Source organism: Staurois parvus, unplaced genomic scaffold, assembly GCF_062004578.1.
Source record: "Staurois parvus isolate SC_StPar_1 unplaced genomic scaffold, SC_StPar_1.0 ptg000457l, whole genome shotgun sequence".
NCBI classification, from domain to species: Eukaryota; Metazoa; Chordata; class Amphibia; order Anura; family Ranidae; genus Staurois; species Staurois parvus.
In genome coordinates, this window is record NW_028318253.1 from 730,808 (window position 1) to 751,649 (window position 20,842).

General features: G+C 41.4%; 1 protein-coding gene across 2 annotated transcripts in view; it reads right to left on the reverse strand.

The window, feature by feature from the left end:
• PHLDB3 (pleckstrin homology like domain family B member 3) overlaps positions 1-20,842 on the reverse strand; it is a 137,149-nt gene that overhangs the window by 23,400 nt on the left and 92,907 nt on the right. Inside the window, exons 1-7 of one of the 2 annotated variants that reach the window (XM_089688864.1) lie at positions 18,234-18,407; positions 16,816-16,953; positions 14,759-14,887; positions 13,754-13,909; positions 11,334-11,444; positions 7,076-7,159; positions 201-291 (exon numbers count right to left, since the gene is read on the reverse strand). In XM_089688864.1, the coding sequence (XP_089544990.1) occupies positions 201-291; positions 7,076-7,159; positions 11,334-11,444; positions 13,754-13,909; positions 14,759-14,887; positions 16,816-16,947 (703 nt within the window). In that variant the 5' untranslated portion in view covers positions 16,948-16,953; positions 18,234-18,407. Of the gene's footprint in view, positions 1-200; positions 292-7,075; positions 7,160-11,333; positions 11,445-13,753; positions 13,910-14,758; positions 14,888-16,815; positions 16,954-18,233; positions 18,408-20,842 lie in introns of those variants that run through there. The other variant, XM_089688863.1, reaches the window with a different exon arrangement.

A 20,842-nucleotide genomic window follows, 5' to 3' on the forward strand; every position in this document is an offset into this window, starting at 1 on the left:
AATATAATGGGGGGTGGGGTGCTCTGGACATCTAGTCTTACAGATACAACTGGCCCTTTGAGGACAACCATAATGCTGATACGACACATGATGAAATGGAGTTTGACACCCCGGCTCTATACTTTTCATACACCTGCCCAATGGAAACCAACTGTAACAGGCAGTCATTCACTTTAACAATCTATTAACTGGTCACTTACTGTTGCCGTGGAGTGACACCGGACGGTCAGATTGCCGCACAAACATTGCATTCCTACTCCTTCTGGGCAGACTGGAAGTCCTCTGAAGCCCCTGTTAAATTGAGAGTGCGACATGGGAAATATAAGCAGGACACAACGATCTTTCTCATGTAAGATTACTGGTGGCTTGCCAAAAGTAGTAAAAAGTCTAAAACTCCAATGTGGATGAGTATACTAGGAATTTATCTATTGGGGTTCGTAGGAAATAAAGGGTATGCTATGGACACCACCAGACTCTTTGGATCAGTTTCCTGGATATCTGAGCAGAGTATGTACATTGATCTACATTGTGTAGCTGATCTGGTTTCCTACAGCAACCCAAACATAATTGCTTCCACCTTTGTTTATTTTTGACTCTTGCAGGGACATTAATCTGAAAGACGTTGATGGAGAAAAAGATGGAGAACGTGGCCCACCGAGAATTACTCAGTGAGTTTTATAACCTACATTTTATAGATGCCAACATTTTATCAATGAATAAAATACTAAATCAATTGATCACTCACTTAGGAGCAGTTCCTAATAAGCCATCAGTTGTTCCAGTTATAGTTGTCCTATCATAAAAGAAATATGAGAACACCCGTTGTAGACCTTCTTCTGAAAATGCTCGTAGGCTGGCCACTATGTCAACCCATTGGCTTTTATACCGATTCAGCCAATGACCCAGAATGAATACGCAGATAAGGAAACTGGTTACAAAAAAAAAAAAGTAGACTTTTTAACCACTTCAATACCGGGCACATTTACCCCCTTCTTGTCCAGGCCAATTTTCAGCTTTGTCACACTTTGAATGACAATTGCGTGGTCATGCAACACTGTACCCATAAAAAATGTTTAATCATTTTTTCCCACACAAATAGAGCTTTCTTTTGGTGATATTTAATCACCACTGAGATTTAAATTTTTTGCTAAACAAAAAAAGGCAAAACCTTTGAAAAAAATGCATTTTTCTTAGTTTCTGTTATAACATTTTGCATATAAATTACCTTTCTTCATAAATTTAGGTCAAAATGTATTCTGTTACATTTCTTTGGTGAAAATACCCCAAGTTAGTATATATTATTTATCTGTAGGAAAGTTATAGAGTCCACAAACCATGGTATATATCTGACAAATCAATCAATCCTGATACTGCCAACCAATCTCATTTCTTGAGGCCCGAAAATGCAGGGATAGTACAAATACCCTCCCAAATGACCCATTTTTGGAAAACAGACAGTCAAAGGTATTTAGTAAGAGGCATGGCGAGTTTTTTGAAGTTGTAATTGTTTGTCACAATGAAGAAAAACAAAAACAAACTCACTATTTTTTTTTTTCACATATTGTCACCAGTCCAGTACAGTGTTATCATATAACTGGTGTGGCGGTGATCAGGGACACTGACTGGTGACAGTATGTAAAAAAAAACAAACAAACAATTAAATTCTTTTTTTTTTATTATTACATTTCATTTTTTTTTTTTACTATTTTTTTCAACACACTGTGATCAGAGCAATACAGTGCTGCCATAGTAACATTGTGCTACTGTGGGCAAGGGATCAGGATTTTTTTTTTTTTTTTTACACATTAGGATTGCTTATACCAATGTATTTAATTGATATTAGCAGCCATTTTTACTGAATGAAACTGATTCAGTGTGATTAGCTGTGATTGGACAAAGCTCATCAAATGGTACAGATGGGCTGTATGGGAATGAAATGAAGCCATCCATTGTAAACAATTGTCATGTGATCTGCTGTGATTGGTCATAGTGATCACATGACACTGGCAGCAGGCCGGTGTAGTGATCAGTCATCGGCTAGCCGGTGAAAGATCACGCCTCTGTGTGGCCCTGCGTCCGCACGATTGGCACCTTCTGAGAGGAAGTCATATGATGTCCACTCGGAAGGAGGAGCAGCCTGCTTCCACCGGGATGGAAGTTGGACCTTCCTCCCTTCCCTTCATTTTAACTGCTACAGTTAGTGTAACCAGGTATGTACGTCGCCCAGCTTTGAGTGGTTATACCAGGATGATGCCAGCAGCTGCTGACCATAGAGCTGACAAGGGACCAGAACAGCCCTGATCATCTCTATTTTCTGAGAAACCAGATGCGATGAGTATTTTGTAATTTCTGGTTTTGCTGGATGTCAAAAAACCATTACTGGTTTGAAAAAAAAACATTGAATCACACCAATCATGGTATGATACGAAGCTTTTAAGGGCAGAGGAGAGATATGGGGTCTAATAAGATACCTGCCACCGCTTATTGTTATCACAATGGATGTTTACATTCCTTGTGATAGAAAAAAAATTTAAAAGGGACAATGTAATAAATACATTTAAAAAATGCACGCGTCAGTCCCGTGTCGATACGTAAACAGCAATCACACCACACTTGCAAGATATCACCATGAGATTGAGAGCAATAACTCTAGCAAAGGACCGCCAGTGTAAATCTAAACTGGTAACCTGTAAAAGTTTTTAAAATGTCACCTATGGATAATAAAATGTACATAATTTGTTGCTGTTGCTCTGTGTAATTTTTACATCAGGACATGTTTGGTATCTATTTATTCAGCGTACCATCATCTTTTATGTTTTACCAAACAATTACGTATTATATTTACATATGTTTTTGTACATATAAATATAGTTAAGGGCAACCAAACGGATAAGAGGCATGGAGGAGCTCAACTATGAGGAAAGATTAAAGGAACTGAATTTATTCTCTCTTGAGAAGAGAAGATTAAGGGGGGATATGATCACCACTTATAATACATAAGGGGGGATATGAACAACATGTATAATACATAAGGGGGGTATGATCTCCATGTATAATACATAAGGGGGGATATGATCTCCATGTATAATACATAAGGGGAGGGATATGATCTCCATGTATAATACATAAGGGGGGATATGATCTCCATGTATAATACATAAGGGGAGGGATATGATCTCCATGTATAATACATAAGGGGAGGGATATGATCTCCATGTATAATACATAAGGGGAGGGATATGATCTCCATGTATAATACATAAGGGGGGATATGATCTCCATGTATAATACATAAGGGGAGATATGATCTCCATGTATAATACATAAGGGGAAGGATATGATCTCCATGTATAATACATAAGGGGAAGGATATGATCTCCATGTATAATACATAAGGGGGGATATGATCTCCATGTATAATACATAAGGGGGGATATGATCTCCATGTATAATACATAAGGGGGGATATGATCTCCATGTATAATACATAAGGGGGGATATGATCTCCATGTATAATACATAAGGGGAGGGATATGATCTCCGTGTATAATACATAAGGGGAGGGATATGATCTCCATGTATAATACATAAGCGGGGATATGATCTCCATGTATAATACATAAGGGGGGATATGATCTCCATGTATAATACATAAGCGGGGATATGATCTCCATGTATAATACATAAGGGGGGATATGATCTCCATGTATAATACATAAGGGGGGATATGATCTCCATGTATAATACATAAGGGGGGATATGATCTCCATGTATAATACATAAGGCTGGATATGATCTCCATGTATAATACATAAGGGGAGGGATATGATCTCCATGTATAATACATAAGGGGGATATGATCTCTATGTATAATACATAAGGGGGGATATGATCTCCATGTATAATACATAAGGGGAGGGATATGATCTCCATGTATAATACATAAGGGGAGGGATATGATCTCCATGTATAATACATAAGGGGGATATGATCTCTATGTATAATACATAAGGGGGGATATGATCACCATGTATAATACATAAGGGGGGATATGATCTCCATGTATAATACATAAGGGGGGATATGATCTCCATGTATAATACATAAGGGGGGATATGATCACCATGTATAATACATAAGGGGGGATATGATCTCCATGTATAATACATAAGGGGGGATATGATCTCCATGTATAATGCATAAGGGGGGATATGATCACCATGTATAATACATAAGGGGGGATATGATCTCCATGTATAATACATAAGGGGGGATATGATCCCCATGTATGATACATAAGGGGGGATATGATGAACATGTATAAATACATCAGTGGTTCACATAGTGAACTCAGTGTAGAGTTATTCACCCTGAGGTCATCACAGAGGACAAGGGGGCACTCTTTACGTCTGGAAGAAAATAAATTTAATTTCCAAATAAGGAAAGGTTTCTTCACAGTAAGAGCTGTTAAAATGAGGAATAGATTCCCTCAAGAGCTGGTTCTGGCCAGCTCAGTGGATTGCTTTAAAAAAGGCCTGGATTCTTTCCTAGATACACAGAATATAACTGGATACTAACATTTATAGGTAAAGTTGATCCAGGGAATATCCAATTGCCTCTCGGGGGATCAGGAAGGAATTTTTCCCCCTGCAGGAGCAAATTGGATCATGCTTTGCTAGTTTCTTATGCCTTCCTCTGGATCAACTGTGGGCATAGGATTATAACTTTTTTTTTTTCCTATGGTTGAATTGGATGGACTTTTGTCTTTTTTCAGACTAATTATGTAACTATGTAACATTAAAATTCATTAAAGTGTATTTTTTCCAAAAAAATTGCATTCGAAAAACCGCTGCGCAAATACTGTATGACAAAAAATTGCAACAACCAACATTTTATTCTCTAGAGCCTCTGCTTAAAAAAAAATAAAGTTTGGGGGTTTTAAGTAATTTTGTAGCAAAAAAAAAAATACAGATTTTTACATGTAAACAAAATGGTAAAAAAAATAGACCCGGTCTTGAAGTGGGTAATACTTATTGCAAAATAAACCATAATTAATGATAGTTACCTGCCAAATCTGTAGCCACACACTCACATGCTAATGCCCCTCTTCTCCTTCCTCCAACCTATGCCACACTCTTGCCATCCCTGGCTGGCTTCTTTCGTGTTTTCACTGCTGACCAATGACATCAGCGCCAGATCTCACACATGCATAATACAAAATCTGTTGCTGTTATTGTTTATACACTGCCATGGCTATGAGAGCAACATAAGTGGTATTATGATACCTGCATTTACACTTCATAGCAAAGCGCATGGACAAGGACAGCCTTTCTCTCCCCCAAATCTGGCATGTTAGTGATGAGATCTCCTTGAAAGGCACTGGTGATATAGCCTTCCCAGGGGGCAGCTGGGGCTATGCCACTAGTGCCAAAAAAGACAAAAAAAAAAAAAACAGGAAGCGGCAACACATTAAGGTCTTGTTCATGCGGATGGTAGCCCTTGCCACCCTTCTGCTCTGTGGTCTGTGGTGGATCACTTTTTTGAAAGCAGTCTACAGGCAGCTGGGAGGTGATATGTCACCTCCTCTCCACCCATTTTAACCCTTAAGGACCAGTTCACACTGCATGCATTTCAGTTGTTTTTTTTCTGCATCCAAAACACACAGAAAGTAGGTTATATGGTTCTCAATGTCATAGTTCACATCAGTGCTTGCAGTTCCAGTGCGTTCCGGTTGCAGAGAAAAAAAAAGTGGAACAGGCTGTATTTTTTTCTGCACAGAACTGTACTGGAACACAGTAAAATGCACCTGGAACGCACATGTCCCTATTTAAATTGAAGAAAAAGAGGGGGAAAAATTAACTGGAATGCATCAAAAATGCACCGGACCATGTCGAAAATGCATCAAAAACGCATCCGGAATGCATCTGGGCTGTGTTTCTAGTGTGCACCGGCCCTGAAAGACCACACCCCCACACCATAACTGCATGCATTGCAGGTGATTGCAGAGTGGCTCCATTTGTTGAATGGAACACATTTGGTGGTGTACTGTCTGCCAAACGTGTCATGGGGTTTCATATTTATAGCAGACATGAGTACAGCCCAGAGCAGTTTCATGCTCTTATATTGGTGTTCGGTCAACGAGGGGGTAAAATCGCAGCGCAACTGCCTGTTTTTACCACCGTTGACTGCCCATGTGAATGAGGCATAAAATGCATGCAATAGGAAAAACCATTATTTAAACAAATGACTGATGGGTTGATATCAACATGCAGATCAGTATTCTGATTGCTGGTGAAAGGGGGGGGGGGGGGGTCTTTAACTCCATACTTGCTTCAGGTCAGAGTCTCCAAGCAAGAGCATCAGCATGAATGCCAGGCAGATAACCTCTCCTGTTGAGAATGCTAACAATCAGGGGCGGACTGACCATTTGGAAACTCGGGCACTGCCCGAGGGCCCGGGGTCAGTAGGGGGCCCCATGAGATGCCCCTGGTACCTTTTTCGAGTTTGGGCAAGGACACAGGGGCCCCATGATCCCCTATTGCCCGGGGGCCCCATGAGTTATCAGTCCACCCCTGCTAACAATGACAGCCTCTATGTTTTTCTCATAACAAGCGTCATTCACATCTTATATCAGGAACGCCTTACAATAGGTTTTGTAAAACAGGAACTTGTTATATTAACCCTTTGGAATCGACCAAATCTGAAGCTGCTGACAGTGGCACAGTCTGCCGTCTTGTTTACCGTCATGACCAAATCAAAAACGGTTTCCAGTAAAAAGAAATTTTAAGATTAAAAAAAAAATGAATTAAGGGTCAAAGGAAGATAAACTGAGACTTTGAAAAACAACGGAAAGTCCCAGACAAAATATTGAAATAGAAACTTTTTTTTTTGCTGAAAAATGTGCATGCAGTTCACATAACCACCACTAGGGGGCAGTACACATCTTTGGTATTTCACAATTCAGGATGAACACTCAAACCAAAAGCAGTGTGTTCTTTTCCATGTATTTCATGTCGGGGTTAGACACAAAGTACCGAGCAGCAGATTCTCTATTTGTGAACCAATGCATTCTCACCTTTCTGGGGGCACTCTCCTTTTCTTCCTGTTTTTCAGGGTCCTTCCCATACAGGGCACCAAGAGCCAACAGTCGGTCCTTTTCCTACAACACAAACCAGTTGGCCATCATGGATATACTGAACTCCCTTAACCATGTAGTATATAGATCACTTGGAAAGGTCTTAAAATACACTTTTGTGGTAGTGGAAATGTACTTCCTGAAGCCTCACTCTGAAATCTCTTCCTACAATGGATTAACTATATGTCTTGGGGCCCCAAAATATAACCATGAAGGCAGGGGACCACCTATGCATAATGGGGTTCCAGAGCAGGGCTATTAAGAGGCATATTGCAGACTATTGTCCATTCCCAAGAAAACCATATTTGCATCATATTATCTTATAGAGGTTACCAAGGTGGAGAAATGTTCATGCTATTGCAACCTATGAAAATGTTACGTAGAAAGATGATGTTGGAGCTTGGTCCCTTAGCCTTTCATGGCTATGCCCTTGCATGAAGGACCTCAGTCATTTTACGGTATCTCAAAAGCAAGGACAGCCATTCTCAACAAAGGTATCTTGGAAACCAAGGGGATCCTCTAGAGCAGGGGTCTCCAAACTTTCTAAACAAGGGTCCAGATTACTGGCCTTCAGACTTTAGGGGGTCCAGACTGTGGCTATTGGGAGTAGAAATTGTCCTGGCATCAGTGGGAGCAAACAATGCATCTTTGGTATTATGGGAAGGTATAGTGCCCTATCATTGGTGTCAGTGGGAGGTAAAGTGCCCCATTGTAGGTGTCAGTGGAAGGAATAGTGCCCTATTGTTGGTGTCTGTGGAAGGAATAGTGCCCTATCATTGGTGTCAGTGGAAGGAATAGTGCCTGTTGTTGATGTCAGTAGCAGGAATTATGTCACATTTTTTGGTGTCAGAGGGAGGAATAGTATCTTGTATCAGTGGAAGGAAAAGTGTCCCAAGGGCCAGATAAAGGCAAGCAAAGGGCCTCATCCAGCCCCCAGGTCGCCGTTTGGAGACCACTGCTCTAGAAGTTCCTACTTCCTCAGTCGTGACTGATTGACCTTCCATCTAATGGTACCTGGATAGTCCTATGTCCAATGCCACTTGGCAGAGCCAATAGCATGTCACCAAAGATCTTTTTAGCTAGAGATCCAGTGACTTCTAATATTTTATGTGAAGCTTAAAAAAAAAAAAAAGAAAATGTCCTAGGACTAGAATGCCTTCATAATCCAATTATAAAATACTACTGAACATACAACAAGAAATTGCTAAATGTAGAGGGTGCAGTTCCTTTAATAGCACTTTTAGCAATCGGACATGTGGGATTCCATCATCACATGTGAGTTGCTTCCCGCACGGGGCTCTGCTACAGCTCAGCATCACAAGGCCTGGATGACATTTCACAGTGCTATGTATACTGGTGGGTGACGCACTCACCAAGGCAATATGGCACCATGCCAGAATCCCATTCAGTCTTTGTTTGTCAGATAAATGTGAAAGAGGATCTCTGAGTCCTGACAGTTTTATTCTAGAATTTAAAACCAATGTGTATATCCATTCTTATCCGCGACAGGCTGCAGCCCACCTGTCATGAACAGAGATTCGGCTTCAGGCTTGTGGTTTTCCTGGATTGCAAGTTTTTATCTAAAAGATTTCCCAAGTAATGTTCAGTGTCTTAAGAGCGGAACTAAACCCCCACCTCCGTCATGCTGGCTGATTAGGGGCTGTCTCTGCATTTACTGTACAGAGATGTCAACATGGCTCAATTATTTGAAGTGTGACTTATGAAACAATTAAGAACAGAAATAATCCCTTCAAAAGGTGCAGGAGAAGTGGTGCCGTGCAATGCAGACCTAAAATATACAACATACATAGAAAGTGCCACTGTACTGTGTCTATAAATACAGAATATGAACAGATACTGCAATCATGTCCAGCATACAGGACAAGAGAAGTTCTACTGTGCAGAGTCTATACATACAGAATAAGAGCAGATATTGAGAATGACCGCATACAGGAGAAGTGCTACTGTACAGACTCCTTTCTCTGCACAGATTTGAGACTGTCCATGAAAGAATTAGAATAAAAAAGAATCCAAGAATCACTCCCAACATGCAGGACAAGAGAAGTGCTACGTCCATACAAAAAGAATAAGAACAGAAACCGAGAATCACATCCAGCATATAAAACTAGAAAATGTTACTGTGCAGAGTCCATACATAAAGAAAAAGGACAGATACTGGAATCACCTCCAGCATACAGGACAAGATAAGTTCTACTGTGCAGAGGGAGTACATACAGAATAAGAACAGATACTGAGAATAAGCATACAGGAGGAGAAGTGCTACTGTGCAGACGCCATAGTGATAAAGGATTTTCAAGGCTGAACTGCTGGCCCCGCATGCAACTCACCTCCTTTCTCAGCATGGACTTGGGACTGACCATGGAGGAGTTGGAATAAAACAGATACCTAGGATCACATCCAACATACAGGGCAAGTGCTACTGTGCAAAGTCCATACAAACAGAATAAGAAAGGATACTGAGAATCACATCCAGCATACAAAACTAAAAAATGGTACTGTGCAGAGTCCATATATAAAGAATAAGAACAGATACTGAAAATCACACCCAGCATACAAAACAAGAGAAGTTTTAATGTTCAGTGTCCATATATACAGAAGAACAGGTATGGAGAATGATAGTTAGCACACAGGTTGAGAAGTATTCCTGTGCAGAGTCCATACATACAGAATAAGAACAGATACTGAGAATTACACCCAGCATACAGGACAAGAGAGTTGCTACTGTTCAGAGTCTACAGTACAGATACTGATACTGAGAATGACAGGATACAAAACAAGAAGTGCTCCTGTGCAGTCCATAGCAGTAAAGGATTTTACAGGGCTGGGTTGGTGGCCCAGCACCCAACTCTTCTCCTTTCTCAGCATGGACCTGGGATTGGCCATGGCGGAGTTAGAATAAAACAGAATCTGACAATCACACCCAACATGCAGTACAGGAATGCTACTGTGTAGGGTCCATACCTACAGAATAATAACAGATACTAAAAATAATACTCCGCATACAGGACAAGACAGGTGCTATTGTGCATAGTCCATACATACAGAATGAGAACAGATACCGAGAACACCTGGCATACACAGCTAGAGAAGTTCTACTCTGCAGTGTCCGACATACAGAATAATAACAGATACTAAGAATTATACTCAGCATACAGGGCAACAGTAGCACTACTGTGCAGAGTTCATACATAGAGAATAAAAATAGATACTGGGACAGCACAGTAGCTAAATGTTTAGCACTTCTGCCTAGCAGCACTAGGGTCATTGGTTTGAATCCCAGCCGCAGCACTGCCTGCCTGGAGTTTGCAAGTTCTTCCTGTGCCTGCATGGATTTCCTCCAGGTGCTCCCGTTTCCCCCCCACACTCCAAAGACATGTTTGGTAGGTTAATTGGATGCGGTCTAAATTGGCCCTAGTATGTGTATGTATGAATGTGAGTTAGGGACCTTAGATTGTATGCCCCTTGAGGGTTAGGGACTGATGTGAATGTATAATATATATATCTATCTGTAAAGCGCTGCGGAAAGTGACAGCACTATATAAGTACCTGTAACAAATACTGAGAATCACACCTTGGTCAGAACTTGGAATCTTAAGAGGAATCAAGGGAGATTTGTACATCCCACAAGATCATCAGGTAAAGGGAGATAAGAATCAAAGTAGACTCCCGTGGTTGTAGAATGAGTTGTCAAGCTTGCATATAAACATTTGTTTTATCACACTTCATATAATTAGATGGGTTGCATATAGATATTTTTGTATAGATAGCTTGCATGCAAATATTTTTTTTGTAAAGTCACACTTCAAATACTTTAGCAATGATGACGCGCGCGCGTGTGTTGGGATGAAAGGGGTATAGGATAATTACAATAAGTTAGTGTTTGCGTCCCCTTCCTGTCGTGGCCCAGAACTATCACATGGCAGTATAGAGGATGTCATGACTGTGTAGGCTTAGGCTAGAACAACTTGGGAGCTTGCACAAGGCTTCCTTTCTTTGGTCTTGGCAGTTAAACAGCAGTTGGGGAGCAAAGGTGACTGTAAAACTTGGGAGACACGGGGTTTCAAGTAAATTTATAGCTTGTTCTGCCTGGACAAATGTACAGGTTCACTTTACACCAGTCTATTCTGTACCTATGTGTATATAGTCTGTGCAAAAGGAAATCACACCACCAATTTACCTTATTCAGGGACTGGAAGACCCGAGTGTTCTCCTCGCTAATCCTCAATCTCTCAGCTTGCGCCTGTTCCTCTGCACCACGGATTTGCTCTTCTAAGCGCAGAATTTTGTCCTGCAATGGAAACATTTTTATGGTGCTTGAAGAGGAAATTCTGATGAACATCAATTATTTTCAAACAATGCCAAAACCATAACATTAATTATAGTTACTGTCATAGTTACAGACATAGTTACTTAGTTAGTGTGGCTGAAAAAAGACAAAAGTCCATCCAGTTCAACCATTAAAAAAAAAAGTTCTAATCCTACACCCACAGTTGATCCAGAGGAAGGCAAAAAAACCCAGCAAAGCATGATCCAATTTGCTCCTGTAGGGCAAAAAATTCCTTCCTGATCCCCCGAGAAGCAATCGGATATTCCCTGGATCAACTTTACCTATAAATGTTAGTATCCAGTTATATTCTGTGTATCCAAGAAAGAATCCAGGACTTTTTTAAAAGCAATCCACTGAGCTGGCCAGAATCAGCTCTTGAGGGAGTCTATTTCACATTTTCACAGCTCTTACTGTGAAGAACCCTTTCCATATTTGGAGATTAAATTTCTTTTCCTCCAGACAGAGTGCCCCCTTGTCCTCTGTGATGATCTCAAGGTGGATAACTCTACACGGAGTTCACTATATGAACCACTGATGTATTTATACATGGAGATCATATCCCATTATCCTTAATCACCTCTTCTCAAGAGAATAGTATGTTGGCTGCGATTGCAGTTCTCCTTCTGAAAATGCTAGATAACTGGCAGTGTGACTTTGGTATGTCGTAGAACAAGCACATTGAAAATGAGTGTCAGAAAAGGGTCAGAACTACTTATCTTTATCTTCGTTCCAGGTCAGTGACTCAAACAGCATTAAAGGTAAAGCATCAGGATGGCAGCTGCGGATCTACCTTTTTTTAAGGAGTGTTCAGTCCTGTCAACCTTCATGAATCTTTTATGAAATTGTCCTTTTAAATTTACCAGTAAGGAAACAAATAAACCAAGGACCCATGTTTAATAACATGTTCTAAAGCCATAAATCTATTCTGGTCATAGGCAGTAGTAGTTAAAAGGTGGAAATGCATGGATGAGCCAACTTTCTCATGATATCTCCTGGGCCAGTTTCTTCTCCAAACAGGAGAAATCAAATGCAACGGACATTAGCAGACAGTAGTGGATTGTGTTTGCAGTTTTTTCTCTCTAGCATCTGTCTAAGCTCCCAAAAACAGGTAGAGCAACCATGAACCATAACATGCTATGCTCAGGCCTAGGCATAAGCAAGAAGCTTAACACAAAGAGGGGACATGGAAAGACCATGGAAACCAAAGTCCTGCAAGCCGTTAACTCATTAGCCTGTAAAAGGTCAGTCTACGTACAAGTGATATTTCAGTGATAGGTGGATTTTGGTGGAATCCAACTTCATTTTAGGGTTCTGGTGGCCGGATATCCTACCAAAGCTTCTATCTCAGTTTCTTCCCACCTTGGCATGCTGTATTTGCACTCACGTTTTAGTGTTCTCACTTCTGACTTACTGACACTGTTGCCAGGACATTTTCTACTCCTAGGTCCCTTTCACAAGGGGTGGAATCCAATTAAATCCGTTTTTCGGTGGGGCATCAGTCCGCTGATCCCCCAATGAGCAGAACAGAGTGGCCAGATGACAGGTCCATGTCCACTCCACCTATACAGAGTGGACACAGACACAGTCCTCTCTGCTCGAGTTTAAATAGACCACCTGTCCATTTACACCCATCCACCCAGATGGAGGGGAACAGATCTCCTTTTGTTCGTTTTTAGCAGATTGGATTGGATGTAGGCAGGTGTAAACGAATACAAGTCAGTTTACATCTGCCACTCCACAGATGAGAATGGAGAGTTTGATTGGTTCCACCTGAAAAATGGACAGGCCCAAATGGATCGCTAGTGTGAAAGGGGCCCTACTGCCACTATCCAGGCCCCCTAAAGTCTGAAGGACAGTAAACTGGCCCCTTGTTTAAAAAGTTTGGAGACCTCTGCACTACAGTATAAAATAATTTATAATCCTATAAACAGAGTAAGGCCCCACATAATGGGCACAGTAGACGTGCAGTTCAATGATCATTCATGCAGCAGTCTCACTACTGAGGTTTCTGCGGTACATCAGAAATTATAAGTTGGTTTCACTCTAGTATCTAATGAAAGCGGAAATCTGAGATTTAGGAAGCTTGACCCGGATTAGATAAATCAAACGGATATTGAGAGTAAAGTTGAGCTTCTTTTTGTAGCAAAATTTTTATCAGTCCATAAATAAATAAAGCCACCTGGTTGGGCTAATGCATTATTAAGGCATTTCAATTCTGGGTATGACCATTGGCAATCAGTGCCAACATATTTCTTTCTTGGCAATCTTACCTTACGTTTGTTCAACTCGTTTTGCCGTTTGGCTAGGTTTTGTGTAATCTGTCTGTAGGAGGCTTCCCTCTCCTCTTCCCGACTGCTTTCTTTCTCCAGCTGCTGGAACTCCAAGTCTTCAAAAAATTTCACAGCACTTTCCATCATCTCAGACATCTGGAAGAAGGAACATTGTTAAGTTCCTGTCACTCAGAAGCTCCACGTAGGAAAAAAACATTCACTGGTAAATCCCTGGTATTCAGAGCTTCCATCTTTAGCAGTGGTTCACAACCTTAGTCCTTAGGTAGCCCCAACAAGCCGTTTTAGGAATTATCCTTATATCAAATATAAGCCTTTGACTTTTACTTAAAGGACCTGTGCAAGGTGAAGGAAATCCTAAAAACATGACCTTTTGGGGGGTGCCTGAGGACTGAGTTTTTGCCATGTCCAGTTGGTATCTTCATCTACAGAAGAAACAAATGTCCACAGACCTATCCAGTTAGAAGTTCTATCTAGCCATGACCTATACATATCGAAACCTCGCACACCTAGAACTTCCATCTTAAGAACTGCATATGGATTGCCCCTGCACACTAATGGACTATGTAGAGAGGCACCATTCACTAAAAAGCCCCTATCATTCAATACATCTGTCTAAATGAGCTCTGTATACCCATGAGTCCTAGAACATAGAACCTTCAATTAGAAGACAACAGCTCACTTCAATACTCCTCCTAATCAGGAACTCCCTCTGGATATTTTATTATGCTTGAGTAGGAAAACACCACAGTTGCCAAACAGCAATCTGATAGTATCTATTTTTTTAGCCAAGGTTGCAAAGCAAAAGCAAAGACCTTTAGAGTTGAGACCAACTTTTTATGTATGAGGTTTTGGGAAAAACTTGCACCAGGCTTGTAAATAACTGGTAATATCTACTGCATATAGAATTCAGATTTAGATATACAGTGATCCACACTCATCAGAAGTAATGGCAAAGTAATTGTAACCATTGGGGTCTTCACTGACCTCTTGAATCTGCTTTCTAAGCTGCTCATGCAAACTCTCTGGCTGCTTTGCCAGTTGTGCATGACACTGTGCAATCTTCTCCTCCAGATCCTTCACCTTCTGCTTCTCGTACTGTAACTGGAGTTTATCCTGCAACAACAATGGAAGACATTTCATTCAACAGCATGGGTGCAAAGATTACAATTTATGCCCAAAATGGATAGCACTATGCAATTTAATCTTTTCCATCCATCATAGGCAGGTATTACAGTTCAAAACATTGTACAACGCGTTAATGACTGTCACTACTTTGGTAGGCCGCTCAAACCCATCCAGATAAACATACAGTTGAAATATATATACCATAAAACTGCCAAAGGTTTTAATTATATGCAGTCAGTCTTGTGATCCAAAAGATAAATATCCAAGAGGCGCTGGGACTGCAAAACATATTCGTTTAATTAAACAGAGAAAACAATTATTCAACAAGTTGACTGAATCTGATGAGGTTGCTCACAATAAACAAGGCTCTCCTTCAGTGGGTAACCAGAAAATGTAAAAAAACAACAGGACCTCCAAATCAAATGATGAAAGAGTCCAAGCAGCTTTAGTGATTTTAACATCCAATGTGTTACGGGGGCCCAAAACATTCCAGGTCCTGTATACCTTGAGACCTCTTCACAGAACTCGCTGCAGCTGAATAATACAATTTGGTCTCGGAACCAGGGCTGCTGTTAGAAACCACGGGGCCCCATACAGCCAACCTGGCAGGGCCCCCTTCCCCAAAAAAACAAAAAACAGTTTACTATACTTCAGTTATGAGTGAACACAGTGAGGGATGGGTACCGATCACTCATTGTGTTCGTTCAGGAAAGAAAGGGCCTGGTAAACGTGACATATTTACTGGACCCTTCCTACATTCTCCATTCTGAAGGATCCTATTGCAGCTTGAAGTGTATTGCAGTGCTGGTGGGAAGGAGTGGATGGAAACCAGCAGCATTGCAAGGGTAAGGGGCCTAGGCAGAAGGGGAAATGTATTGTGCACAGGAAGGGTAATGGGTGTGGCGGGGGGGCGGTTGGACTATTAGTGGAACCGATCCCCTGTATGGCTTTCTCTACTGCAGCTGAAAGCCAGCGGGAGAGGAGAAGAAGCCGGCTATCAGCTGTGCCGATCACCCTCCCTACCCAGATCCTATTCACCCAGCTGCTGGCCTGGGCCTCGTACAGGAGGACTGGTTGTACCCCCTTATCCAGGGCCCTGCTCGGAACCAACCTCAGCCTGTGATTGGACAATGAAGCAGCAGAACCCAAATCACAGCATCAAGCTTTTGAACTTGGAAATTTACTATCACACTCTGTTGCTGAAGCCAATCCTAGACCATACTATCTCATAGGCAGTAAGAGATCACATGACTTATACTGAACAGCAAACGTGCACATCAGTGTTTGAAGAACCCTTCACACGTGTGACCATTGGGTCAGGACTATAATATGAATTCGAGGCTAGGTTCAGTCAAGAAGAACTTGAAGGACAATGGCCATCTTTAATTGATATAGAGACTCCATAATTATTTTGTTGTATTTTCAAAGCAATGACATTCAATGATAACTTGAATTTTGCTTTTGATATTTGCTTCCTTAAGAGATTTAAAGTGTGACAAGTAAATTGCCACTTGCAATGAATCCACTGATTCAATGTTAACAGACTATGACAGTTATCAAATTTTTTTTTCTTCAAAGATCTTTATTGCAACAATGGTACATTCACAAAAACCAAGACAAAGCACACAACTCTCCACCAAACCTTGCTTCTTCTAATGTGTTTCACCCCAACAGAAGCTTGGGGCGAAACACATCAAAGATAAAAGGAGCAGGGTTATGTGCTTTGACTTGGTTCTATGAATGCCCCCGTGTTGCAGTAAACCTCTTTGAAGAAATGAAAAGACGTTGCAGATGTACGACTTATTGGTGAAGTTGGGCCAAAAGACCACCTGTAGCAGTATCCTATGTTTGCATCCAATATAAAAATGATCAAATTGCACATAGGAGGTATTTCCCTGGGGGTGTCGCCACTTTACCTTTTCTCTCTCCTCCTGCCACTTCTTCTCTGTCTCTCTAAGCTGTTCATGCAGCACACGGATTATCTCTTCCTCCTTCTCCATCTCTTTTTTCTCAGTTCTCAGCTCTCCTTCCAACAGAGCCCGCTCCATCTCCACCTGAAAGGTAATAATAGCGAACAACACTGTGAAACAAGCCCCACCCCTGAGGAGTCATAATGTATTCTCTCTAATACATTTTGACCACATTTTATAAGGACAAGTTGTCAGCTACCATGCATTGAATAAATCTGCATATTACTGCTACAATTTGTTACTGCACAAGAAATCACACATCTAATACTCTCTGCTTGTCAATCTTATAGGCAGGGGTGTCAAACTGGCGGCCCTCCAGCTGTTGCCAAACTACAAGTCCCATGAGGCATTGCAAAGCTGACGGTTACAAGCATGACTCCCACAGGCAGAGGCATGATGGGACTTGTAGTTTCACAACAGCAGGAGGGCCGCCAGTTTGACGCCCCTGTTCTAGGCTCTCTTTTCATAGATAATGGATATCCAGCACTGGAACCCTAAAATTGTCTTATTGGTGTTGCTATCCAATAGTCCTGCAGAGGTGTGCGAACAAGGTTTCTGAGTTCTGATCTAGCAGCTTCTACATACATACGTTTACATAATTTCTTTCATTACAAACGTAACCTAAATGATTTAGGACTGAAGCACCAAACCACAGATTAAGGGGTCTATTTATAAAAAATAGTCTGAGGCATTTACAAAGCCATCACCAATATTAGCCATAATGAGTCTAAAATGTTAATTTCCTATGATCGTCAGCTCCATCTAGTGACCATATCGCAGTACTCTCCTGATGGAGGTATTTCAGGAAAATACCACATTAGGAACACTAGATGGGGCTGATGATCATAGGAAATAAATGTTTATAACGCGATTATTCCTGACCGCTGTAGGAATGCTTGAGGCATTCGCACAGTTCATTTTTTAATAAATACACCCATAAAAGTCCAAATACAAGTTTATCGCACTAGACTTGATCCTTCATTGGGAACAAATGAGTCTAGACTGTTAATCTGTGGTTTAGTGCTTAAATATCAGATCCTCAATTCCTAAGTTACTAACACAAGTAGTCAGCTTGGCTGAAGCTTGTTGTCTAAAAGAAAACCAGAATGCCACCCACAGCAACAAGTTAGAATGAAAAAGTTACTTTTCTTTTGTAGGTCTGAAAATAAAAGGAAGAATCTGATTGGCTCCAGTAACAAGCGGAGCTTTTTTCTGACGTTGGTAAACATACAAGCATTTTCTTAACGTCTACAGCAATTCCCAAATGCCGCACTTTCCAAGCCGCCCCCAAACTGCAATAGCTACATCAGCTGCTAAAAGCTAAACCCGTTGCTATTGGTTAAGATGTTAATCCCGTCACAGACCTCCCCAGAGCTGATCCTTTGTCTCTGACACCGGCTGCGTCTTCATGGACGGATCCTGGAAAATAGGGAAATCGGGCTCCCGGCAGTTTGCTGCTGAAGAAGGCATTACACAAAGGAGCCTGTATATAGCTGTGCTAAGCCGGCGTATTGTTCAGTGACATACAACACCCACACAGCGGCGTACACCTGTACAGACACACAGTATAAACATCCAGACACTGTACACAACTGGGAGGAGGCAAACGCATGGGAGAGTTTCTCAGCAGAAGAGGTAAACAGCTAACAAGCTGGAGATCTACCGTGACCGGGGATGGAATTGTCAGTCTGCTAGATACGGCCATTGGAGCGTATTGTGAAAATAAAAGTAGCAAGTTAGCTTCAAGGCCCTGTTCACATTGAGTGATTTGGAATTGCAGACAGAATTGCTGCAATTCTGCCCGCAATTCCAAATCACTGCAAAATGGGCAATGCATAGTTCCATAGTTAGTCTGGCTGAAAAAAGACAAAAGTCCATCCAGTTCAACCAAAAGAAAAAAAAATGTAATCCTATACCCACCATTGATCCAGAGGAAGGAAAAAACCCCAGCAAAGCATGATCCAATTTTCTCCTGCAGGGAAAAAAAAATTCTTCCTGATCCCCCGAGAGGCAATTGGATATTCCTGGATCAACTTTACCTATAAATGTTAGTCTCCAGTTATATTCTGTGTATCTAGGAAACAATCCAGGACTTTTTTAAAGAAATGCACTGAGCTGGCCAGAACCAACTCTTGAGGGAGTCTATTCCACATTTTCACAGCTCTCACTGTGAAGAAACCTTTCCATGTTTGGAGATTAAATTTCTTTTCCTCCAGACGTAAAGAGTGCCCCCTTGTCCTCTGTGATGACCTCAGGGTGAATAACTCTACACCAAGTTCACTATATGAACCACTGATGTATTTATACATGGTGATCATACCCCCCTTATGTATTATACATGGAGATCATATCCCCCCATATGTATTATACATGGAGATCATATCCCCCCTTATGTATTATACATGGAGATCATATCCCCCCTTATGTATTATACATGGTGATCATATCCCCCCTTATGTATTATACATGGTGATCATATCCCCCCTTATGTATTATACATGGAGATCATATCCCCCCTTATGTATTATACATGGAGATCATATCCCCCCTTATGTATTATACATGGAGATCATATCCCCCTTATGTGTTATACATGGTGATCATATCCCCCCCTTATGTATTATACATGGAGATCATATCCCCCCTTATGTATTATACATGGAGATCATATCCCCCCTTATGTATTATACATGGAGATCATATCCCCCCTTATGTATTATACATGGACATCATATCCCCCCTTATGTATTATACATGGAGATCATATCCCCCTTATGTGTTATACATGGTGATCATATCCCCCCCTTATGTATTATACATGGAGATCATATCCCCCCTTATGTATTATACATGGAGATCATATCCCCCCTTATGTATTATACATGGAGATCATATCCCCCCTTAATCTCCTCTTCTCAAGAGAGAATAAATTCAGTTCCTCTAATCTTTCCTCATAGCTGAGCTCCTCCATGCCTCTTATCAGTTTGGTTGCCCTTCTCTGTACTTTCTCCAGTTCCTCAATGTTCTTTTTGTGAATTGGTGCCCAAAACTGAACTGCATACTCCAGATGAAGTCTTACTAATGATTTGTAGCGGGGGAAATGATATCCCTCTCTCTGGAGTCTATACCTCTTTTAAAACAGTATTGGGTCATTAGAGTACAAATTCTGATTTTGCTCACTTTAGAAACCGCAGCTTGGCATTGCATGCCATTATTAAGCTTGTGATCTACCAGAACTCCCAGATCCTTCTCCACCATTGATTCCTCCAGTTGTACCCCCCCTAGTATGTATGATGCATGTTTGGGTGCAATTCATCTTGAATGGTGCCCCAAACGTGGAGAGATTTTGCCATGATTATAAAATGGCCAAAATGCAAAATTGCTTCTGGCTCAGGGCCAAAATTTGGTCCTGAGCATCTTTCGAGAAACAATCGTGCAAATGGCAGCACTGCCCTATACGCGACATGCGTTTCCACGAGAGAATCGTGCTTACAAAACCCAAGTTCCTGCGAAGTGTATTGCGAATGTAGTCTAAAGTGAATGGGCTGCCCTGTGTGACATGCGGAAACACATGTAAATCGTGCTTTCCGAATCGCAAGCGGGAACGCTAATCCCCACAGTGCGATATATGAATGGGGCCTAAATGTACATACCACTGGATTTCGAATCTCAACCAGGACACTGTCTGCATGGAGTTTGCATGACCTCCGTGAGCTTGCATGGGTTTCCTTTAGATCCTCCAGTTTCCTCCCACACTCCAAAGACAAGCCAGCAGGATGAATGGCTCCTGTCCCAGTTGGCCCAGTTATGTGCATGCATGCATGTTCTCCTTAAATTGCAAGCTCCTTAAAGTGGCACTTCAGTCCGCTTCATTACTTGGTTCCGCCCTCCCAGGGAGCTGCCATTATTGTGCGTGCGCTCATGCACGTTTTCAGGTCCTGGTAGAGCCCATGAGCATATCTGTGCACACACC